General features: G+C 41.6%; 1 protein-coding gene across 5 annotated transcripts in view; it reads right to left on the bottom strand.

The window, feature by feature from the left end:
* Nucleotides 1-338: 338 nt before the first annotated feature.
* tdrd1 (tudor domain containing 1) overlaps nt 339-25,938 on the bottom strand; it is a 76,674-nt gene continuing 51,074 nt past the window's right edge. For 2 of the 5 annotated variants that reach the window (XM_024006561.2, XM_024006563.2), the window contains exons 20-26: nt 17,823-17,939; nt 17,558-17,674; nt 7,132-7,299; nt 6,228-6,797; nt 5,799-5,873; nt 5,637-5,677; nt 339-1,295 (exon numbers count right to left, since the gene is read on the bottom strand). In XM_024006561.2, coding sequence (XP_023862329.1) covers nt 1,233-1,295; nt 5,637-5,677; nt 5,799-5,873; nt 6,228-6,797; nt 7,132-7,299; nt 17,558-17,674; nt 17,823-17,939 — 1,151 coding nt within the window. In that variant the 3' untranslated portion in view covers nt 339-1,232. The remainder of the gene's footprint in view (nt 1,296-5,636; nt 5,678-5,798; nt 5,874-6,227; nt 6,798-7,131; nt 7,300-17,557; nt 17,675-17,822; nt 17,940-25,938) is intronic. The other 3 variants (XM_024006562.2, XM_070448135.1, XM_024006565.2) reach the window with 3 other exon arrangements.

The following is a 25,938-nucleotide window of genomic DNA, read 5'->3' as shown; positions in this document are numbered from 1 at the left end:
ACACTGGCTTTGCAAACTTGAGTTGTCTGTTAAACACTGTTTACCCAAAAATGTCAATTGTCAATTTTAAGGTGACGCAACGCCTGGTTATACTGCGTTTCTGTCTAAATGTATAGTGTCTAGAGCCATGGCATAATGATGGTAATAAGAGGTGGATTAATTCGGGTGGGACTTGTGAGACCTCACTGAAGGCCTAGGCCCCAGGCCCACGGCACGCCACTGGTTTTTGGTTATGCTTTTTGGATGCCCGCACACTGCACAACGAGCAACCAGGAAGTCTATCACGACTGGGGTAAGTTTCTCAAAAACAAGTTTAAAAAAAAATCACACAAACAAAGCATCTTCACCCTTTTATAACATGCCATTAACATKAAAAATACAGAGTAGGTTGAAAAATAGCAACATTCTCCTTTAAAGGTCTTCAACTCATAAAATTAACATTGATAATTTGACAAAAAGTGAGATCTACCAGGAGCAAATGAGGGCCCAAATATCTAGCGAAGTTATTTCACACACAGGAAAATAAATAATGTTGTCTTATCTTAGATCAAGCACTAAAACACATAGCTAATCGGCATGTAGTCTGTGCCCCGGCTGTTTGGTTATCCATCAAGAAATCCGCTCCAGTAAATGCTTTCAGTTAATGTCACAAAGCCATTCCATATCCCAAACTGAACTTTAATTAAAACAAGTAAATGAGAAACCATGCCTCTTCAACAGATGGTGGAACACWAAACGAGAAGGCAGGCACATAATCATGTAATGTTGCTGTGACTTGAGCAATGGGAACAACCTTAAAGCTTGAATCTGAATTCAAAGCTGGATTCTGGATACAGTATATTGAAAAGAAGACTATGATACCTAACATTACTGATGCGTTGACCACATGGTCCCAAAACAATAACATTTCCAAGATGGCTTACTTCTGTAAAGTACAATTATGATATAGTTTATGATGAAKGTGTAAAATATGATTACATTTCAGTTAAACAATACCTAAAACAATTAGATTAGCAATTTTAAACCAAAGTTTAAAACAAAGTCCTGATCAAGAGAGCTGTTCCAACATATTATATCCATAATGTAAATACTTTTCACAGACAAGATGCAACATTCACCCACCAAAAACCCTTGAGGGAACATCCCAACTGAACGGCAAAGCATAAATCACCTAACCTGAATACCTACATGTATTCATGAATATTCCTAGAACATAGAGTTGTGTATGGCAGTCACTTTGACCATCCACCTATTTGCTTCACGAGGAACAGAATGTGCTCTTCCAGTTGGTCAATCTGTGAAAGAGAAGGGGGTTCAAAACATGTTGGTTCTACACTTTGGGCAGAAGATGGTCCTTAACACTAGAACCGCCGGGCCTCGAGGCATACCAGGCCAATGTCGCACCCTTGGCGTGTCTATTTTCACAGTCTAATAAATCAATTTAATATACACCATCACAAAYAAACTCATCATTTCATTTAGGCAGGTCTTAATAAGAAACATTATGAAACTAAGACAATGTATTCCAAAAGAGCAGCATGTTTAAAGTTATGTAACTAGTCTGTGCTCAGTAGCCTAGGCTATATGCTGCCACGACTGCTCACGTGTGTAACGCATGAAAGAGCGGTTATTCTACAAAAAAAAGTTTGATCAAAATAGAACCCMTGAGTTGTTTGGCAAACGTAGGTGTTTTAGAAACCATAGAATCTGCTCTTTCCGATAGGTTATAGGAATCAAAGCGGMMMTTTTTTTGTGGTGAACTCTGAARWTTTTTTMGTGTAATTGACAAAAAAATMGAACAGTCTCTTCATTCACAATTGATAATATTGTCAACCACCAGAATATTGTCTATTTAATCTTGCCTTTATGCTACTTCTATTATTATTTGTGTGTAATTAGTTTTGATATAGTTCAGGTGTACTTTCGATGGGCATTATGAGATGGGCCACTAACTGTTGAGTGTACTCGTAAAACTGCTTATAACAAACTCTGTTGTATCGAAATTCTCACAACGTAAGTGTGTGAAAGACTTATTTAGGAAAAGTCAAGGACGGAGGGGGACATGACTAAAAATGGCAGCGATATTACAATTGTTAAATCACATGACGCTCAAAAGACCATGTTCAAAAGACGTTGGCGGTTCTAGTGTTAAAAGAGCATAAGGTTCAATGAATTTGAGATTTCACAGAAACAAGGGCCAAATAAATGGATAGCCAGCGCACAAAAATACATTTTACTGTACAGGTGCATCAAAGCTGGGACAGAGACAAAAACTGATTCTGTCACCACTAGCCTTAATCACTGTTCTAGCCCGGCTACCACTCGGTACGCTACCCTTCACCTTAGAGGCCCCATTAACATAGTTATTAAACATTGGTCACTTTAATAATGTTTACATTCTGTTTTACCCACTTCATATGTATAGACTGTATTCTAGTCATGGTTCATCCTATACAACTACTGCTGTACACAGCTTTTCTATTCATATACTGTCCACACTGTCTTACACTATACACAGTTGTGGCCAAAAGTTTTGAGAATGACAAATATTAATTTTCACAAAGTCTGCTGCCTCAGTGTCTTTAGATATTTTTGTCAGATGTTACTATGGAATACTGAAGTATAATTACAAGTGTTTCATAAGTGTCAAAGGCTTTTAATTGACAATTACATGAAGTTGATGCAAAGAGTCAATATTTGCAGTGTTGACCCTTCTTTTTCAAGACCTCTGCAATCCGCCCTGGCACGCTGTCAATTAACTTCTGGGCCACATCCTGACTGATGGCAGCCCATTCTTGCATAATCAATGCTTGGAGTTTGTCAGAATTTGTGGGTTTTTGTTTGTCCACCCGCCTCTTGAGGATTGACAAGTTCTCAATGGGATTAAGGTCTGGGGAGTTTCCTGGCCATGGACCCAAAATATCGATGTTTTGTTCCGAGCCACTTAGTTATCACTTTTGCCTTGTGGCAAGGTGCTTCATCATGCTGGAAAAGGCATTGTTTGTCACCAAACTGTTCCTGAATGGTTGGGAGAAGTTGCTCTCAGAGGATGTGTTGGTACCATTCTTTATTCATGGCTGTGTTCTTAGGCAAAATTGTGAGTGAGGCCACTCCCTTGGCTGAGAAGCACCCCCACACATGAATGGTCTCAGGATGCTTCACTGTTGGCATGACACAGGATTGATGGTAGCGCTCACCTTGTCTTCTCCGGACAAGCTTAATTCCGGATGCCCCAAACAATTGGAAAGGGGATTCATCAGAGAAAATGACTTTACCCCAGTCCTCAGCAGTCCAATCCCTGTATCTTTTGAAGAAAATCAGTCTGTCTGGTTGAAATGGTTGATTTGATGACGGCACGTGTTTCCTTGCAGGTAACCATGGTTGACAGAGGAAGAACAATGATTCCAAGCACCACCCTCCTTTTGAAGCTTCCAGTCTGTTATTCGAACTCAATCAGCATGACAGAGTGATCTCCAGCMTTGTCCTCGTCAACACTCACAGCTGTGTTAACGGGATTGCAGCCATAACAGGTTAACGGGATAAGTGTCATCAACAACCGCTGAATAGCATAGCGTTACATTCAATAAATATGACTAAAAATATTTATATTCATTAAATCACAAGTGCAATATAGGAAAACACAGCTTAGCCTATTGTTAATCCACCTGTCGTGTCAGATTTTGAAATTATGCTTTACATCAGAAAAGCAATCAAATTAATCGTTTACCTTGATGATCTTCGGATGTTTTCACTCACGAGACTCCCAGTTAGACAACAAATGTTCCTTTTGTTTCATAAAGATTATTTTTATATCCAAAATACCTCCGTTTGTTTGGCGCTTTATGTTCAGAAATCCACAGGAAAGAGCGGTCACGACAACGCAGACAGATTCCAAATCATTTCCATAATGTCCACAGAAACATGTCAAACGTTTTTTATAATCAATCCTCAGGTTGTTTTTAAAATATATAATCGATAATATATCAACCGCAAATGTCTTTCACAGTAGGAGGGGAAAACAATGGCTGTCCAAACTCTGTTGCGGGAGCAAAACTCATGTGARCACTTGACGTGATGTTATCGTTCTGGCTCATTTTTCAAAATAAAAGCCTGAAACTATGTCTGAAGACTGTTGACACCTTGAGGAAGCGATAGGAAAAGGAATCTGGTTCATATCCCTTTAAATCCAGCAAAGGGAGGCTATGGAACATGGAGTTGTCAAAATAGAACCGACTTCCGGTTTGGATTTTCCTCAGGGTTTCGCCTGCAATATCAGTTCTGTTATACTCACAGACAATATTTTGACAGTTTTTGAAACTTTAGAGTGTTTTCTATCCAATACTAATAATAATATGCATATATTAGCAACTGAGACTGAGGAGGTGGCCGTTTACAATGGGCACCTTTTCATCCAAGCTACTCAATACTGCCCCTGCAGCCATAAAAAGTTAACGAGAGAATCACTGACATGTCGGCAGGGCTGAAATGCAGTGAAAATGTTTATTTGGGATTCAGTTCATTTGCATGGCAAAGAGGGACTTTGCAATTCATTGCAATTCATCTTCATAACATTCTGGAGTATATGCAAATTGCCATCATACAAACTGAGGCAGCAGACTTTGAAAATTAATATTTGTGTCATTCTCAAAACTTTTGGCCACGACTGTACAGTGCATTTGGAAAGTATTCAGACCCCTTCCCCTTTTCCACATTTTGTTACATTACAGCCTTATTCTAAAATGGATAAAATATATATAAAAAACGGCCTCAATCTACACACACAATACCCCATAYTGACAAAGCGAAAAAAGGTTTTTAGCTCTAGAAATTCTTGCAGCTCTAGGAAGAGACTTYGTGTTTCCAAACTTTTTCCATTTAAGAATGGAGGCCACTGTGTTCTTGGGGACCTTCAATGCTGCAGAAATGTTTTGGTACCCTTCCCCAGATCTGTTCCACAACACAATCCTGTCTTGTAGCTCTAAGAACAATTCCTTTAACCTCATGGCTAGGTTTTTGCTTGGACATGCACTGTCAATTGTGGGACCTTCTCTCTCACCTCCACAGCCAGTAGTGCCATTCCACAGCTGGTAATTTCATGTAAGATGGTCATTTTCATTTCCCCCCCATTTAATKAATTTTAGAATAATAATAATAACAAAATGTGGAAAAAGTCAAGGTCTCTGACATTGCTCGTTCTGATATTTCCTAATATCTTATTTTTTGGGGAGACTGTGTGTGTTTATTTTATTGCTAGGTATTACTGCACTGTTGGTTCTAGAAACACACTCATTTCAATGTACCTGCAAATTTGTGTACACGACCAATAAACTTTGATTTGATTGAACAAAATAAACCAAATTCTGGAGCCCTATTTTGAGAGTAAAATATAGCAACAATAGCCTAAAATTAATAACTGGTTTAGGTTACATATCAAAATATCTTAAATCTTTCTTGGATATGTCAGATTAAACAATGTATTTATTTACTTGAATCATACCATCTCATTAGCACTGTGAATTACTTTATAAGTAATTTTTTCTACTGCGTGACAAAGCAACAATTACTGTGTGACCAAATCATGGGCTGGTGCCACCACCTGAATATGCTAGTAGCAATAGTAGAAAAATGTGTTTCACCTTTTGCACCAAGTCCCGGCAGCAGCATGGAGAGGCATCATCTGGAGAACAAATACTGGAGTCAGTGCTTAACCAACTTGGAAGCCAACAGCTGGGTAAAATGTGCCAATAATGTGTCAAAGTGATCAAGTAAGCAGTATCTGATGAGTCATTTGGACATACCATTCACACTCTTTGAGCAAGTTAGGCTCTGTGGTTCCTTGGGRTCGGTATTCTTCGGTGCAGCATAATCTGAAACTACATAAGATGTATATATACAGCTCATCTAAAAGGTTTCATGTCCAATATTTAATTAGAAGATCCTACAAACACAATGAGCAAGATGCAAAAAACAAAAGGTTACATTGCCAAAGAAATCGCCACAGTGCGGTGACCCTGGAGCAGTGTAGGGGTTAAGTGCCTTGCTGAAGAGCACAACAGCAGGAAATGGCATCTGAAACCTAGAATACCACCAGACTTTCCTGTCACACATGGGATTCGAACTAGAAACCATTAGTTGCAGGCCTGCCTTTCTAACCTCTAGGCTACCTGCCACACACTACGATATCCCTTTGATACTGTATTAGTACACGGATGCCTGAACTGACACACCAGTTACTGGAGCTGTGGCCGGCGTGACTGGAGCAGTGGCCGGCGTGACTGAGCTGTGGCCGGCGTGACTGGAGCCGCTGTGGCCGGCGTGACTGGAGCAGTGGCCGGCGTGACTGGAGCAGTGGCCGGCGTGACTGGAGCAGTGGCCGGCGTGACTGGAGCAGTGGCCGCGCGTGACTGGAGCAGTGGCCGGCGTGACTGGAGCAGTGGCCGCGCGTGACTGGAGCAGTGGCCGGCGTGACTGGAGCTGTGGCCGGCGTGACTGGAGCTGTGGCCGGCGTACTGGAGCTGTGGCCGGCGTGACTGGAGCAGTGGCGATGATGGGGATCTTGGTCTGGAATGGCTCCTGTCTGGGAGTGGAGGTCTTGGCACTGCCGGTGTGTGTGCTCTGCAGCCCCTCTAGGATCATAGTGTTGAGGTGGCCCCCGCCTCGCTCTATTTGCAGGGTGACTGACAGCAGGTTGGAGTTGCCATCGAAGTCCTGGACAGAGGCCAGCACTCCATCACTCAGCAGGGCACTGAAAAGCTCCAGGACCTCTACGGGCCACACTGACGGGAAGTGCTCCTTACCTACAGCAGACAACAGACAACATGACACAGACTGACAGGTATCATCTCAGAGCACTTCTTAAATACAGGGATGAAGACRCAGAAACAAGACGGATCAGTCACACAGGCAGTTGACAGGAAGACACAGGTCTTAGTTCATATCCCTCTTTATGTACAGAAAATGAGTGRCACAGAAACTAGACAGACCAGTCACACAGACATACAACAGACACAGATCACATCTCAAAGTGCTCCTACAGGCCCAGACAGACACAACGGGGACAAGATCACAGCTACAGGGCTAGGCGTTAACTTCAGACTGTGCAGTTGACTTCTGCCTTGTGGTCCCTCTTACCTGTGAGGGCACAGCGGGCAATCTGGAAAGGGAGCTCCAGGAACTCTGTGGGGATGGGCAGAATGCTGGCGAAGGGGAGCTTCTCGGAGTTGCCGTAGTCTGCATAGATCACACTGGCCTCCGTCTCTGTGGTCTCCAAGAACACGGCTCTGTACCAATTCTTATCACCTGCGGGGTAAAACAACAATAGCTTTCCTCAACTAGAGGAACGTGGTCTACATGTACAGCGCCACTGAGATTTTGTGTACAAAAATGAGGGATTGAGCCATCCGTTGACAGGTGATGAACAGAGATGACTGTCCAAAAAAAAAAAAACTGACAATATGTTTGCCTTTGTACCGTATGCAGCTCATCCAAAAATAGTTGACTTGAACTGAACTTTTGAAGGACAKAAAGAGAATGAATTCATATTCGATTTCATCCATGTTCATGTGGCTATAGTCAAAAGGAATGTGTAGTCCACATTTCATACAACCAGGTCAGTACTTCCACACTAGCATCCCCTATATCAGGTGTAATATTCAGAATATTCTGATTATTAGGGCTTTTCACATAATCTGATAATTCAGTAGCTTTTCTCAGTGCGTCACATAATGAAACAATGGCATTTCAGCCATTAAAGACTATTGGAACACACTTTTGTTGAGAGTTTTTAAGACTAGACTATTCACACTTTACCTTGAGTACTTTGACTATAACGTTCAATCCCAACCCGGTAGTTACCTGCGCGGCAGAATGCACTCTGCACTCATTGTATATTCTACACCTAAACCTCCACACTGTGTTGAAAGAAGAGTAGACCGCTCCTTGGCTGCACGCACATTGTGTCATTACTTCACTATCAGACATGAAATTACCAGCTTTGGCCTGGAATGGCCACTGGCTGTGGAGGCGAGAGAAAGAGGGGGATAAAGAGAGAACAAACTCTGGTCTTTGATAGATAAATTGGACAGACCAGGTTAGGAACACCTACCTGTAAGGTGCGTGTACATTTTGGCCAATTAATATTTCCTATAAGACGACAAGATAAAAATAAAATAAAAAACGAGTGCAGTGTAGTTCCTCGTTTATTTGATTTGAATCTGAAAACAGATCTAAAGGAAATATTGGATAATGAGAAACAGAATAACGAATTGATTATTCAACATGTTACGTTTTCAATGATCAGTTCTGGTTAAACCCATGCTCCGTAAATTGTGGCCTTGTGGGTCAGGTGACCAGTCCAAATTGGCCTAGGTCAGTGAAACAGCCACTTCCACAACTTTTACAATCTTTTTCACATCAACATGCATCCTACATTTACAGTGCATTCGGAAAATATCCAGACCCCTTGGCCATTTCCACATTTTGTTACGTTACAGCCTTATTCTAAAATGGATTTAATAAAACATTGTCCTCAATCTACACACAATACCAAATAATGACAAACACAAAACAGGTTTAGAAATTTTAGAAAATGTATCACAAATACCTTATTTAAATAAGTATTCAGACTCTTTGCTATGAGACTCGAAATGGAGCTCAGGTGCATCCTGTTTCCATTGATCATCCTTGAGATGTTTTTACAACTTGACTAGAGTTTACCTGTGGTAAATTCAATTGATTGGACATGATTTGGAAAGGCGCACACCTGTCTATATAAGGTCCCACAGTTGACAGTGCATGTCAGAGCAAAAACCAAACCATGAGGTCGAAGGAATTGTCCGTAGAGCTCCGAGACAGGATTGTGTTGAGGCACAGATCTGGGGACGGATACCAAAACATTTCTGCAGCATTTAAGGTCCCCAAGAACACAGTAGCCTCCATCATTCTTAAATGGATTTTTTTTTGGAACCACCAAGACTCTTCCTAGAGCTGGCCACCTGGCCAAACTGAGCAATCGAGGGGGAAGGGCCATGGTCAGGGAGGTGACCAAGAACCCGATGGTCACTCTGACAGAGCTCTAGTTCCTCTGTGGAGATGGGAGAAACTTCCAGAAGGACAATCTCCGCAGCACTCCACCAAATCAGGCCTGTATGGTAGAGTGGCCAGGCAGAAGCCACTCCTCAGTAAAAGGCACATGACAGCCTGCATGGAGTTTACCAAGAAGCACCTAAAGACTCTCCCACCATTAAAAAAGACATTCTCTGGTATGACGAAACCAAGATTGAACTCTTTGGCCTGAATGCCAAGCGTCACGTCTGGAGGAAACCTGCCACCATCCCTACGGTGAAGCATGGTGGTGGCAGCATCATGCTGTGGGGATGTTTTTCTGTAGCAGGGACTGGGAGACTAGTCAGGATCGAGGGGAAGATCAACAGAGAAAAGTACAGATAGATCCTTGATGAAAACCTGCTCTAGAGTTATCAGGACCTCAGACTGGGGTGAAGGTTCATCTTCCAACAGGACAACGACCCTAAACACACAGCCAAGACAATGCAGGAGTGGCTTTGGGACAAGTCTCTGAATGTCCTTGAGTGGCTCAGCCAGAGCCCGGACTTGAACCCAATCTAACATCTCTGGAGAGACCTGAAAATAGCTGTGCAGCGACACGCCATTAAACCTGACAGAGCTTGAGAAGAACTGCGGAGAAGAATCAGAGAAACTCCCCAAATACAGGTGTGCCAAGCTTGTAGCGTCATACCCTAGAAGACTTAAGGCTTTAATCGCTGCCAAAGGTGCTTCAGCAAAGTAATGAGTCTGAATACTTATGTAAATGTGATAATTCAGTTTTGTATTTTTAACACATTTTCAAAAATGTTTAAAAAAAACATCTTTATCATTGTCATTATAGGCTATTGTGTGTAGATTGATGGGGGGAAACTATTTAATCCATTTTAGAATAAGGCTGTAACGTAACAAAACGTTGAAAAAGTCTTAACACTTTCTGAAGGCCTATTGCATTTTGCACACATCCAGCCTATACTGTCCATTGCTTGGCCTTTTCATGTTTTTTTTTATTGTGTAGGCTATGCTGTAAAATTAATCTTATCTAAATCAAGATGAGCCCATTAAACCGGCTCACAGGAAGACACTTTCAGAACAATTGCCCGCCATCACAATTCAGCGTGAAGAACTTGTGCTGACCGTGAGTTGGTGGATATTGTCACTCCAGGTCTGGGTTGATACCAGTTTTGCATGGTGCACGCCTGCGGGGCGAGAGACTGCCAAGAGTAGAGCTTTGATCCTTAATCCAAACCTGTCGGACCCTAACAATATACAGTGCCAACATTTAAGCAAAATAAGGTTTTTGTGCGTAAGCAACATTTCTGGGATCTTTTATTTCAGCTCACGGGAACAAGACTTTACATTAGTGATGCACCGATGACATTTTTGGCCGATACCAATATTTTCCTTGCAAAAAAAAAACGACACCGATATATACAATTTTAGCGGCCTTTTAAGCATTCTAGTAGTTAAATAGTTAACACACACAGACGCAGCGGTCTAAGGCATTGCATCTCAGGGAAAAAGGTGTAACAGTCCCTGGTTTGAATCCAGGCTGGATCACATCTGGCCTAGATTTGGAGTCCCATAGGGCGGTGCACAATTGGCCCAGCGTCGTCCGGGTTTGCCGTCATTGTAAATAAGAATTTGTTCTTAACGGACTTGCCTAGTTAAATAAAGGTTACACACACAAAAAAAATTGTTGGCATTTACATATGTCCCCATTACCAGTAAAACATAATCAAAACCTATTTTTATTTTTTATTTCTTTCACTTACTTGCTGTGCTGTTTTGTTGTTCATTTGTTCAGTCGTTTCATTCTCAACCAGGATTTCTATGGAATGCCGTTTGGGTCTTTGCGTGTCAAAAAGGATACACATCAAATAACACTATTTTCGTGTCAAAGAAGCTTGTTGACCAATCAAGACCTGAATATGACTGCACTTCACAAACGCGTTCATATATTTTTTACATAGTTATTACACATTGATTACACCATCACTCGTATGTCATATGTCACGATTGATCGATACCTATGCTATGATGCTGGTAAAGTTCTCACGCACCTACAGTGCTGGTCATTAAAAAAAAGCTAGCTAGCTCATGGATGCAAAAAAAAAATATTCCCCAAAAACATAGCAAAACGACATAATCTGTTTCAGTAGCTATAGATAGCTAGCTAACTATATAGCTAGGTATCATCTAAAATACCTCTAATTTATAACAATTATTATTTGATTAATGGTGGTCGGACCCATCTATGTGAAACTAGCCACAATAGCGGACTTCGCGGTTAGCATTCAAAATAAAAGTATGGCATAATTCTACTATTTGTATTTATTTGCATCATTGTCAATGACATATTTTCATTTTGAAGGTAAACCGCAAATTCCACTATTGTGCCTAATCCTTATTGTGGCTAGCTTCACAAAACATTACCCCGGTCCGGTCGAGCATCATTTGCCAGATGAAGCTAGCTGGCTGCTTATAACGTTAGCTTTGGGCAACAGGGTTAAGTAGCTGGCTAGCTATTTATTTTCATGAATTGAAGTTCAATTTCAATAGGCGAACAAGTGACAACCTTGATAATACTTACTCACAAGGATTCCTAAATCATTGCTAAGAATAATGAAAATTACTGCAGTTTCTACTGGTCATTGTTTTCAGGCTGGTTGTATTGGTGCTAGCTAGTGTCATGACGTTGCCCTATTTGGGTACAGCAAGCCCCATCCCCCTCTCTCTGTCTCCCACACTCAGGCTGCTGCGACCTCAGGTCGTAAATTCCTGGAGGAGATTATCTCCTCATGGCCACAGTATAGAGAGGGAGTTTTCATAGAGAGAACAAAGGAATTTCTTCCACCTCACAGAACTTTAGGTCCGAACAACATTTATGTTCTGGAGAAGGTATAAAAGATCGGTGAAGAATCCAGCTACGAACTGGTCCATTTGGTACAATTTTGTGAAACTCATGAGACAATACGGCCACATTACCATAACGCTGTTTATACAATAGCCTCAGTAATGAGGCTTACATCTAATTGTTGTATAAAATGAGGAAAGATTAAACTATTTGTGAAATTATGGGATGCTATGTAATGTGAGAGAATTGCATTTCTGTGTAAAGTTTCACTTAAGTCACTGGCACGCCCCCATGAACACAGTTAGGACCTGGCGTCATGACAGCCTTTTTCTGCTCTTCCGAATAAAACCCCCACCTTGAGAATTTCTCAACAGACCATGATTCTCTCAATTACGAGAAGACAAAGGTTGCAGACCAGCTTACCTCGATAACGAGAGGGCCAAGGTTTGAGACGATTGCTGAATCTTTTAACCATCCCACATGGTTAAACTCTTAGACTATCGATACCGACAGAATAAGAACAAGTCTTTGATATTAATTGCTAGTCTGCAGCTAGGAATTCGCGTTCAATGATACCGAATTCCTAGCTGCAGACTAGCAATTAATATCAAATATCTATTCTATAACGACATGAATGAATGTCACTCTGAACTATCCATTCTAACCAAGACAGAGAGAGAGGGCGGACAGACTCTCCAACAGAAACAAACTTTTCAACAGAGATCCTGACAACACACTGAGCGTAAATATATATAGTGATTGCAATTGTTCCTGAATGAGTGAGCGTTCATGTGCAAAGGATTAGCATTTAAATTGTTATAATTATCAACTGTGTGTTGTCTTATCTCAGTCGACCCCCACTTCCCTTCTGTACACCTAGCCGCGATGCCGGTTTATCCCATTAGGGAAACGCCATTATCATTTCCTTGTAACAATCTACTGTTTGTTTATGCATTTCTGTGAATTACTTAGTAAATAAATGACTTAAGATAATTGATGTAGGATGACTCAGTGAAGACTGGGTTCGTGCAGATAACCAACAATTTACGACGTTTGGAATGAGACTAACATGAGGTAAATAATTCATTAATTCGAAGACTAAGTGATCAGATATTCAAATATCTGAAAGTTATGTTAGGAAAATTATAACTTTATAATCGGAATATTTTCCTTGGTGCCACGATTTCCTAGTTACAGTTACATGATTAATCAATTTAGAGAGAGTTATTTGATAAATAAGTCTTCAGTTTAATGATGCCAAAGACACAACACTAGGTACCAAGCTAAAGCTAGCTACCCCAGAAGTTGCGGTCCAACAAATTATGCTTTATTACCAACGCGGTATTGTAAACACATCGTTCGTGGCCGGTGTTTGCTTGTTTGCAGACTTTTTTGTACAGCTTTGACAGTGCTACTGTATCTTTTTTGACACACAGCGCACTTGGTAGTGTGTAACGGTGCTCGACCAGTCGGCGAAAGCCAGCATCACCCACGACAGAGAACGGTTGATTGTCAAGGGCAATGAATCCCATTATCTTGGCTTTAATCGATTTCGCCTTTGCGTTGTCTCGCTGAAATGGTATTACTCTTACAAATGATGTTCGACTTGTTGACTGCTCGATCCACACAACAGACATTGTGGGCTAGGTTAAGAATGCTGTGTTGCACGTGTAGCGCAAAATTTTACGTGGCGTCATTATGTCATGTACCTACATTAAATAGGTATGCAAGGTAGCTTTGACATCGGTTTTTAAAAATCGGCGTTAACTTCTTATGGCTGCAGGGGCAGTATTGAGTAGCTTGGATGAAAGGTGCACAGAAGTGCCCATAGTAAACGGCCTGCTCCTCAGTCCCAGTTGCTAATATATGCATATTATTATTCGTATTGGACAGAAAACACTCTGAAGTTTATAAAACTGTTTGAATGATGTCTGTGAGTATAACAGAATTTACTCAGGGGTGTGAATACTTACAGCGCCAGTCAAAAGTTTGGACACCTACTCATTCAAGGGTTATTCTTTCTTTTTTTACTATTTTCTACATTGTAGAATAATAGTGAAGACATCAAAACTATGAAATAACACATATGGAATCATGTAATAACCAAAAAAGCGTCAATATATTTTATATTCTTCAAAGTAGCCACCCTTTACAGCTTTGCACACCTGTGGCTATCTCCCAACCAGCTTCATGAGGTAGTCATCTGGAATGCATTGTTAAAAGTTTGTTCATTTATTTCCTTCTTAATGCGTTTGAGCCAGTTGTGTGTGACAAGGTAGGGTTGGTATACAGAAGGTAGCGCTATTTGGTAAAGGACAAAGTCCATATTATGGCAAGGAACAGCTCAAACAAGCAAAGCGAAATGACAGTCCATCGTTACTTTAAGACATGGTCAGTCAATACGGAACATTTCAAGAACTTTGTAAGTTTCTTCAAGTGCAGTTGCAAAAAACCATTAAGCACTATGATGAAACTCTCATGAGGACAGCCACAGGAATGGAAGACCCAGAATTGCCTCTGCTGCAGAGGATAAGTTCATTTGAGTTAACTGCAGCTCAGATTGCAGGCCAAATAAATGCTTCACAGAGTTCAAGTAACAGGCACATCTCAACAACTGTTCAGAGGAGATTGCGTGAATCAGGCCTTCATGGTCGAAGAGGAGACTTGCTTGGGCCAAGAAACACGAGCAATGGACATTAGACCGGTGGAAATCTGATATTTTTGGTTCCAACCGTGGTGTCTTTGTGAGACGCAGAGTAGGTGAACAGATGATCTCTGTGGTGTGATGGTGTGTGGGTGCTTAGCTGGTGACGCTGTCTGTGATTTATATAGAATTCAAGGAACACTTAACCAGCATGGCTACCACAGCATTCTGCAGCGATATGCCATCCCATCTGGTTTGTGCTTAGTGGGACTATCATTTGTTTTTCAAAAGGACAATGACCCAACACACCTCCAGACTGTGTAAGGGCTATTTGGCCAAGAAGGAGAGTGATGGGAGTGCTGCATCAGACGACCTGGCCACCACAATACCTAACCTGGTTTGGGATGAGTTGGACCGCAGAGTGAAGGAAAAGCAGCCAACAAGTGTTCAGCATGTGGGAAATCCTTCAAGACTGTTGGAAAAGCATTCCTCATGAAGATGGTTGAGGTCGGGTGTGCAAAGCTGTCATAAAGGCAAATCAAATCAAATTTTATTGGTCACATACACGTGATTAGCAGATGTTATTGCAGTGAAATGTTTGTGCTTCTAGCGCCGACAGTGCAGCAATATCTAACAAATTACACAACATACACCCAATACACACAAATCTAAGTAGGAATGAATTAAGACTATATACACAAGGACGAGCGATATCAGAGCGGAACGGTCTAATATACCGTAGAATAGTATAGAATACAGTAAATGCATTAGATGAGTAATGCCAGATACGTAAACATTATTAAAGTGACTAGTGTTCCATTCCTTAAAGTGGCCAGTGATTTCAAGTCTATGCCTATAGGCAGCAGCCTCTAATGTGCTAGTGATGGCATTTAACAGTCTGATGGCTTGAGACTGAAAAACAGCTTCTGTCTCTCGGTCCCAGCTTTGCTGCACCTGTACTGACCTCGCCTTCTAGATGATAGCGGGGTGAACAGGCAGTGGCTCAGGTGGTTGTTGTCCTTGATGATCATTTTGGCCTTCCTGTGAAATCGGGTGATGTAGGTGTCCTGGAGGGCAGGCATTGTGCAGACCTCACTACCCTCTGGAGAGCCTTACGGTTGTGGGCGGAGCATTTGCCGTACCAGGCAGTGATACAGCCCGACAGGATACTCTCGATTGTGCAGCTGTAAAAATTTGTGAGTGTTTTTGGTGACAAGCCAAACTTCTTCAGCCTCCTGAGGTTGAAGAGACACTGTTGCGCCTTCTTCACTACCCTGTCTGTGTGGGTGGACCATTTCAGTTTATCCGTGATGTGGTCGGCGAGGCACTTTCCACTTTCTCCACTCTGCTGTTTCCTGAAATCCACGATCATCTCCTTGTTTTGCTGACTGAGTGTGAAGTTATTTTCCTGACACCACACTCCGAGGGCCCTCAAGTCCTCCCTGTAGATCGTCTTGTCGTTGTTGGTAATCAAGCCTACGACTGTAGTGTTGTCTGCAAACTTGATGATTGAGTTGGAGGCGTGCATGGCCACGCAATCATGGGTGAACAGGGAGTACAGGAGAGGGATGAGAACGCACACTTGTGGGGCCTCGGGGTGGAGATGTTGTTTCCTACCCTCACCACCTGGGAGCGTCCCGTCAGAAAGTCCAGGACCCAGGGTCTTGAGCTTAATGACGAGTTTGGAGGGCACTATGGTGTTAAATGCTGAGCAGTAGTCGATGAACAGCATTCTTACATAAGTATTCCTCTTGTCCAGATGGGTGAGGGCAGTGTGCAGTTTGCAGTGTGATTGAGTCGTCTGTGGACCTATTGGGGCGGTAAGCAAATTGGAGTGGGTCTAGGGTGTCTGGTAGAGTGGAGGTGATATGATCCTTGACTAGTGTCTCAAAGCACTTCATGATGACGGAAGTGAGTGCTATAGTCGCGATAGTCGTTTAGTTCAGTTACCTTAGCTTTCTTGGGAACAGGAACAATGGTGGCCCTCTTGAAGCATGTGGGAACAGCAGAATGGGATAGGGATTGATTGAATATGTCCGTAATCACACCAGCCAGCTGGTCTGCGCATGCTCTGAGGACGCAGCTAGGGATGCCGTCTGGGCCGGCAGCCTTGCGAGGGTTAACACGTTTAAATGTTTTACTCATGTTGGCTGCGGTGAAGGAGAGCCTGCAGGTTTTGGTAGCGGGCCGTGTCGGTGGCACTGTATTGTCCTCAAAGCGAGCAAAGAAGTTGTTTAGTTTGTCTGGGAGCAAGACATCGGGGTCTGCGATGGGGCTGGTTTTCTTTTTGTAGTCTTATGATTTGTTTTGTTATCCAGATTGAGGGTTATCACACACCAGTTTGTGAAGTGCTAATATTTAGTCTAACTTACTGATATTGAATATTACATTTTTATCTTGAGTTGATCGACACTGCTGTGTCCAATCCATTTTTGTGGGTTTGCTACCTCGTGCTTTGACACCTTGTCAGAGCAATCCACCATTTAGTCCACTACCCTAGTTCCTCATGTAAGCATATTGCTAATGTTGGCATTCAATTGGTTTGAAAACATCCCAAAAGAGCTGTGTGATCTATCAGTAGAACTCTTTGTAGCATAATTCAAGTATTTGGAACAGTACTTAAATTCCCTGTCTTTCCAGAAAGAGATTTAGCCATATTGAAACGTCAAATCTGATCATAAAGTGAACGGACGGCCATATTGCCAAATCCTGAGCAGCGTGAAAAAATGGCAGTCCGTTCACTTTACGATTAGATTTCACCTAACGTTTAAAAAAATGAGTGTCATTGAGTTAGAGGTTATTTTATAGTGCCCTTGAAATGGGAAATATCTGATTGTTGTTGAAGCACTGCATGTGTATGCATTGTGTGAGGCACTGAATTAGTGTGTATTTTAGCAGTGAGAGTGCATGTGTGTGTGTGCAGTCCTGTCCACAAGGTGATGAAAGTGTGGGTTAGGGTTAGTGTGTGTGTGTGGGGGGGAATGACGACTCCTCACCCGAAAACTGGGCACAGCATGCAGCTCCTGGCATGGGTTTGCACTGACTAGGCAAGGCCTTGGTGGTGCAGTATACAGCCAAGTCCATCATCACACTCTGCAGTCTCTCCACATACACTAGACCACACACAGACACAAATTAGTGTTCATACCGTATACACAGATAATTTGTGGGTGAGTCTGGTGTAATTGTACACCTGTAAAAATTGACATAGATTTCTGTAGACACAAAGAACAAGAGACAGGAGAGAAAGAGAGTCCTCACCGTGGCTGGGGTTGAAAAGGTAGAATAGACTGGGGCTGACAACGGCTGCTATGCAAGGCTGGAAGGTCTCATTGCGAGGCAGCTCCACCGTCCTCCAGTCCAGAGGGAATTTGTCTGCTGAGGTAGATATATCGTTCGTCTGATTAGCACTACTAGCGTTAACATTGATTGACTAATGGTTTCCTTGACTAATGTCCTTGAAAATACAATTATTTCCATAGCTCACAAGTCACCCCCCCACCCCACACATATGCATTAGGGCTGACCCCAATTAGTCGACTGTTTGGTTGTTGGTCGACCAGAAACAAAAATATATATGTCAACTAATCCATTGCGGAGGCCTAGACTAAAACCCAATTTATGCTTGATCCAAAATTGTGGCCGAAGGCTCCATGTGACAATTGCAGCGCCTCCAGAGACATGCACAGGACAAATCAAGCGCCGTACCGCATCGCAATTCGCTTCCCAAATGTTGTAACAATGCGTAGGGCTCTGTATAACTCCGCATTGACATGATTGGTTGACGGTAGGTGAGGGTGGTACATCCTGTAGATAAACTTACTTCCTTCCTTGCCAACAGCTCTGCACTGCTCCACGAAGCTCAAGCAATATGAATGCTTTGACTTCCGCTGAGGCCGTATCATCGTAAATGCTGCATGGACAACGCAGACGTCGGCTTAACCATGCGCCCAGATGCACAATGTAATTATCTCTCTCCAGAATGCGCTCTTCCGACAATGTGCATATGTGGGAACTCCATCAAGATTGTTGGAAAAGCATTCCAGGTGAAGCTGGTTGAGAGAATGCAAAGCTGTCACGAGGCAAAGGGTGGCTACTTTGAAGAACCTCAAATGTAAAATATATTTTGATTTGTTTTAACACTTTTTGGATTACTACATGATTCCATATGTGTTATTTCATAGTTTTGATGTCTTGACTATTATTCTACAATGTAGAAAACAGTAAAAAGAAAGAAAAACCCTTGAATGTGTTCTAAATCTTTTGACCGATAGTGTATTTAAAAAAAATCTTTCCAGCCCTCTCCCTTTCGATAACCACTCAGCGTGAAAAGGGAAAGATATCATGCACTGATCAAGTGGAAATGACATAAAATAGGCCATCCCAATTACTTCTTATCAGTGCTCGACTTGGAGTGAAATAGGTTCCGGTACTCATTTTGGGTGCTGGTATGGTCTATATTTAGGTGCAGAAGCGCCACAATATTTTTGAGCTAATATTCTAAGAGGAACAGGAGCTTAAGCATTACAAAGCTCCGGTGAGCTCCTGCCCAAGTCAAGCATGGCTTCTTACCCCTTGCACAAATAGCCTACAACGGTGTCTGTCCCGAGCTCACCAGCGCTGGAAACTCTGCTCGGCCAGAATATTTTATGCAATGTTGCAAGTTCGCCAGCACAAGCTTCTGGCCGTACCAAAGTTAATAGTTGATACAAGGTTTCAAGTTTGTTGCAGACAGGCTCATGTGTAGCCAATGTGATTTATAGGATACATATTTATTTTTTTATTGGGCTATATGTAGGCTATTACATAGTTGGCAATGGAAGTTACTTTTTAGGTTGGTACAATTTTTATTTAGATTGGGATAGAAGTTTGATTAACCACATGACAATGATTGAGATAAGACATTATTATAAATGAAATTAAAATGTGCCTATGAAAACCAGAACTGGCAAGGCAGATCAGTAGATATGGTAAGATAAATTGGCATTCCACTTGAGAAAAGTTGCAGACTCCTCGTGTAGCCTATTACCGGCAACTTAATGAAAGTAATGGCGGAATCTGCGAATGCCAGCAGGAGCGGGAGAATAGTTGGGTAAAAAAAAAAATATTCTGGTTATCTAGATCTCTGGCGCCCTCGAGGCATTGGTCTTATTTCATCAAACCGTAAGTTCAATGCATATAGTTGATTTTATTAAAACACATAGGGTGTGTCTATATGGAAAAATACACATTTAAAAATGTTTACCAATCAATTGGTCAAGGACAGCTCTAATGTGCACAGACATTAAAATTAGGAAGTCACCCGGAAATGTATGTTAAATTCCAGAATCAATTAAATGTCCTGCTGAATTATGGCATTTTACTGTCCTGTACCGTCAACCTGATGGGAGAAGGCCAAAGCTCTGGTTGAGTGGTTGGTTGGGCTGGAGATTATTTAACAGGCTTTGCGCTGGATAGGACGTTTATTTAGGAGTGATATTTTAAGGGATGGGACTGGGTGTCAGATTATTTTTCATGCAGTTTGTAATCCTGTGAGACTGACAATGTTGTACTAGTAATATCTTCGATATGCAGGTAGGGAGTCAGATACTTGGTAAAGTAGCTAACAAAAGGAGTTAAGGTTTGATGTAAATGTTACAGACATTTTATGACTGACAGTCACGGCTGGGATTTCTTTGTTATGTCTGTGGTGAGCTTGTGGTCTATTGGTATTCAGAGGTATTTCCATTTCAACTCTCTATTTATGGTGGTAGGACCTTTGTAGGATTTTTTTTCTTATGTCAGTAAGTATGAATTGGCATTGTCTTGCTGCCATCTTGTCTACACTGTCACAATCAGAAACAACTGTCCCAGTGAGTGCAGGTGATGGAACTTAGGACAGGGTTCATTGCTTCTCTGTCCATTGCTGGATGGTTCATTTGGTGGGTTTAGTTCTCTTCAGTAGCTTATGGTATACAAAATGTCAAACCAACATCCAGTTTGTTATGCAGCGACTGCATATTGGAACTACAATGAAGAAAAATAAATGCAACATTCAACAATTTCTAAGATTTTACTGAGTTACAGTTCCTATAGGGAAATCAGTCAATTGAAAGAAATTCATTAGGCCCTAATCTATGGATTTCACATGACTGGGAATACAGATATGCATCTGTTGGCCACAGATACATGGATCAGAAAACCAGTCAGTATCTGGTGTGACCACCATCTCCTTCACATAGAGTTGATCAGGCTGTTGATCGTGGCCTGTGGAATGTGGTCGAACTCCTCTTCAATGCCTGTGTGAATTTGCTGGATATCGGCGGGAATTGAAAAACGCTGTCGTATACAGAGCATCCCAAACATGCTTAACAGGTGACATGCCTGGTGAGTATGCAGACCATTGAAGAACTGGGCCATTTTCACCTTCCAGGAATTGTGTACAGATCCTTGCAACATGTTGCCGTGTATCATCATGCTGAAACCTGAGGTGATGAGGCAGATGAATGGAACTACAATGGGCCTCAGGATCTTGTCACGGTGTCTCTGTGCATTCAAATTGCCATCGATAAAATGCAATTGTGTTTGTTGTCCGTAGCTAACCCCACCGACACCATGGGACACTAAACAATATTGACACCAGCAAACCGCTCACCCAAACACACTGTCTGTCATATGCCCGGTACAGTTGAAACCAGGATTCATCCATGAAGAGCACACTTCTCCAGCGTGCCAGTGGCCATAGAAGGTGAGCATTTGCCCACTGAAGTTGGTTACGACGCTGAACTGCAGTCAGGTCAAAAACCTGGTGAGGACTACGAGCTCGCATATGAGCTTCCCTGAGACGGTTTCTGACAATTTGCGCAGACATTCTTTGTGCAAGCACACAGTTTCATCAGATGTCCGGGTGGCTGGTCTCAGATGATCCCGCATGTGAAGAAGCCGGATATGGAGGTCCTGGGCTGGCGTGGTTACACGTGGTCTGCGGTTGGGAGGCCAGTTGGACATACATTGTTTTAAAGAATTTAATAGTAACATTAAATTCTCTCGCAACAGCTCTGGACATTCCTGCATGACAATTGCTTGCGCCCTCAAAACTTGAGACATCTGTGGCATTGTGTTTTGTGGCAAAACTGCACAATATAAAGTGGCCTTTTATTGTCCCCAGCACAAGGTGCACCTATGCAATGATCGTGCTGTTTAATCAGCTTCTTGATATGCCACACCTGTCAGGTGGATGGAGTATCTTGGCAAAGGAGAAATGCTCACTAACAGGGACGTAAACACATTTGAGATAAATACACTTGTTGTCTGTATGGAACATTTCTGTAATCTTTTATTTCAGCTCATGAAACATGGGACCAACATCGTACACGTTGCGTTTATATGTTTGTTCAGTATAGATTAAAATGAAGTAAAGTTGTGGAGCTTGCTTTAGCTTTATAAAATACATTTTCTGGGTAGTGGAAGAAGTTTAAAAAGTTTTACTTTACTATTTTTTTCCCCTCCCACCTTTATTTAACCAGGTACGCCTGTTAAGAACAAGTTCTCATTTACAACTGCGACCTGGCCAATATAAAGCAAAGCAATGCGACAAAAACAACAGAGTTACACATGGAATAAAAAAACGTACAGTCAATAACACAATAGGAAAAAAATTAAGTATATACAGTGTGTGCAAATGGCGTGAGGATGTAAGGCAATAAATAGGCCATAGTAGCAAATTAACACTGGAGTGATAGATGAGCAGATAGTGATGTGCAAGTAGAAATACTGGTGTGCAAAAGAGCAGAAAAGTAAATAAAAACAATATGGGGATGAGGTAGGTAGATTGGGTTGGCTGTTTACAGATGGACTATGTACGTTAGCTGCTCAGATAGCTGATGTTTAAAGTTAGTGAGGGAAATATAAATCTCCAGCTTCAGCGATTTTTGCAATTCGTTCCAGTCATTGGCAGCAGAGAACTGCGTGCTAAAGAATAATAACTAGGTGGTAACTTAAAATTAAATGTGGGGCTTGATTTAACTCTTTAAAAGTATGTTTGTGGTAGTGGAAGAAGATTAAAATGTTTCAGCAAAGCAGGTAATTATAGTCCAAGTTAAATTTAGTCAGTTGGTTTGATTACTTTGATAGTTGTAATAATACTATTAAAGCAGTGATAGACTATCACCCTCATTAGTTTGGATTGTGTGGCAGTTAGATCACACTTTTCATCAGACTACACTCAAGACTACTACACTTTTATACACTCTCCTACTAAAATACCACACTATACAAACTGTAATAACTGAAGACAAGGAGACCATTGGATCCAAGCCCATAATTGCATCCCAGCTCATCATTGGATCTAAACCCCATCAATGGGGGAACACTGTACCAAACCCAGCACCACGTCTCACAGCTGCTGTGATTGTGGAAAAAAGTTATATCTTTTAAAGCTGACCTGCAGAGCCATGTGACTCGACAAGAGACCCAGCAAATGCCGCTTCTGCAAAAAAACTATTCAGTCTGTAAATTGAAGGCCCATGTTTGACTCGGTCACAGTGGGATACCCAGCACCTGCCCCGTTTGTGGCAAGACCTTAAAACACAAAATATCTGCCCATGCACATTAGGATTCCCACAGGAGAAAATACATTTAGCTGTGGGGCGGCAGGGTAGCCTAGTGGTTAGAGCATTGGGCTAGTAACCGAAAGGTTACCGGGGGTCGAATCCCCGAGCTGACAAGGCACAAATCTGTCATTCTGTTCCTAGGCTGTCAATGAAAATAAGAATTTGTTCTTAACTGACTTGCCTAGTTAAATGAAGATATAATAAAAAATAAAAAAACATTTAGCTGTGATGACTGAGGAAAGAGCTTCAATCTCAAGGGGAACCAAACTGTCTCCTACAGGAGAGACACCATTTAGCTGTGGTGACTGTGTGAAAAGATTTTTTAAGAATAACCTGACCAGGCATAGACCAATTCAGACAGGAATGAAACAATTTAGCTGTTGTGACTGTGGTTAAAGCTTCAGACATAAACACACTAAACAATCATATACTAATTCTAGTGCTGAGCGATTAGTGCTTTTTGGAGGTGGGTTCGATTACGATCAATACATTTTTTTGGCGATATTTTTAAACATGAAATAATGACATTAGAATAATTTAAGCTTTTTAATGGAAATTCTAAAATCCCAAAAGAATGAATGTTCAATTGCCAAAACATTCCATATTCCATTGTCTCCGTCAGGTCCACATTGGGTAGACATAAATAGAAAATTACTTTGTAATAATAAAATATTGCAGTTGTGTATATTACTTGGTTTTTATTTGATGATTAGATATTTCCCCCCCCTCAATCTACACACAATACCCCATAATGACAAAGCAAAAACATGTTTTTAGAATATTTTGCAAATGTATATAAAAAATTTAAAATTACATTTACAAAAGTATTCAGACTCATTACTCAGCACTTTGTTGAAGCACCTTTGTACATGACACTACAAGCTTGGTAGACCTGTATTTGGGGAGTTTCTCCCATTCTTCTCTGCAGATCCTATCAAGCTCTGTCAGGTTGTATGGGGAGCGTTGCTGCACAGCTATTTTCAGGTCTCTCCAGAGATGTTAGATTGGGTTCAAGTCCGGGCTCTGGCTGTGCCACTAAAGGACATTCAGAGACTTGTCACAAAGCCACTTCTGTGTTGTCGTGGCTGTGTGCTTAGGGTCGTTGTCTTGTTGGAAGGTGAACCTTCGGCCCAGTCTGAGATCCTGAGCAGCTTTTCATCAAGGATCTCTGTACTTTGCTCTGTTCATCATTCCCTCGATCCTGACTAGGTCTCCCAGTCCCTGCCGCTGAAAAACATCCCCACAGGATGATGCTGCCACCACCATGCTTCACTGTAGGGTTGGTGCCAGGTTTCCTCCAGACGTGACACTTTACATTCAGGCCAAAGAGTTAAATCTGGATTTCATCAGACCAGAGTATCTTGTTTCTCATTGTTTGAGAGTCTTTAGGTGCTTTTTGGCAAACTAAGCGGGCTGTCATGTGCCTTTTACTAAGGAGAGGCTTACATCTGGCCACTCTACAATAACATGCCTGATTGGTGGAGTGCAGCAGAGATGGTTCTCCCATCTCCACAGAGGAACTCCGGAGCTCTGTCAGAATGACCATGGGGTTCTTGGTCACCTCCCTGACCAAGGCCCTTCTCCCCCGATTGCTCTGTTTGGCCGGGCATCCAGCTCTAGGAACTGTCTTGGTGGTTTGAAACATCTTCCATTTAAGAATGGAGGCCACTGTGTTCTGTGGATCTTCAATGTAGCAGAAATGTTTTGGTACCCTTCCCCAGATCTGTGCCTCGACACAATCCTGTCTCAGAGCTCAACAGACAATTCCTTTGACCTCATGGCTTGGTTTTTGCTGACATGCACTGTCAACTGTGGGACCTTATATAGACAGGTGTGTGCCTTTCCAAATTACGTCCAAATCAATTGAATTTACCACAGGTGGACTCCAGTCAAGTTGTAGAAACACCAAGGATGATCAATGGAAACAGGATGCACCTGAGCTCAATTTCGAGTCTCATAACAAAGCCGCTGAATATTATGCAAATAAGGAAACTGTTAAAAGAAAAAAAAAAAATGTCTAAAAACCTGTTTTCGTTTTGTCATTATAGGGTATTTATTGTGTGTAGATTGACGAGGGAAAAAAATATTTTAATCAATTTTAGAATACAGCTGCAACTTAGAATGTGGACAAAGTCAAGGGGTCTGAATACTTTGTGAAGGCACTGTACATACTTATTTTGCCATAACCTTACTACTGTTTCAGGATAAATGATAAATTACTCCTTATCAAACCACATTTACTGAATCATGATTTAATTGTATTGATGGCAGGTGGGTTGGAATTCAAGTTGATATTTCTAAGTTGCGCTTGAATTTATTAGCAACAAATATTGTATGACGGCACGAGTAAAGACAAACAGGAGATATTTGATAAACATGAATTGTTCTTGTAAAAGTGTGTGCCACTGGCAATGTGACTGAATTAATTGGTTCAGCACTGTCATGTAAGCTCATGCTGAAATAAAATGAAGAGAAGTGTTTTATCTGAAGGCAAGACATGGACAGACAGATGAACTGTGACATTGCAGCCAATCTTGTGCTGTTGTCCAAAAAAGTTATTTTAATTATTACACAAGCTAGGTTTCCATCTACTTGTCGACACATTTTCAATCAAATGATACAGATTTGGTTTTGTCAACATTTAAGAAAGTCCACCGACAATTTGCTGTTTCCATCAGGCCCATCATCAGTTTTTTTTATCCGACAGGTACTTGACTTGTTTAAAAATGGTTGGATGGAAACATGGTTACAATCTATTATTGATACTGAAAACACAGTAAATCTAA

The sequence above is a fragment of the Salvelinus sp. IW2-2015 genome, linkage group LG17, assembly GCF_002910315.2.
Source record: "Salvelinus sp. IW2-2015 linkage group LG17, ASM291031v2, whole genome shotgun sequence".
In the NCBI taxonomy this organism is placed as follows: Eukaryota; Metazoa; Chordata; class Actinopteri; order Salmoniformes; family Salmonidae; genus Salvelinus; species Salvelinus sp. IW2-2015.
This window is presented reverse-complemented; position numbering and strand designations above follow the sequence as displayed.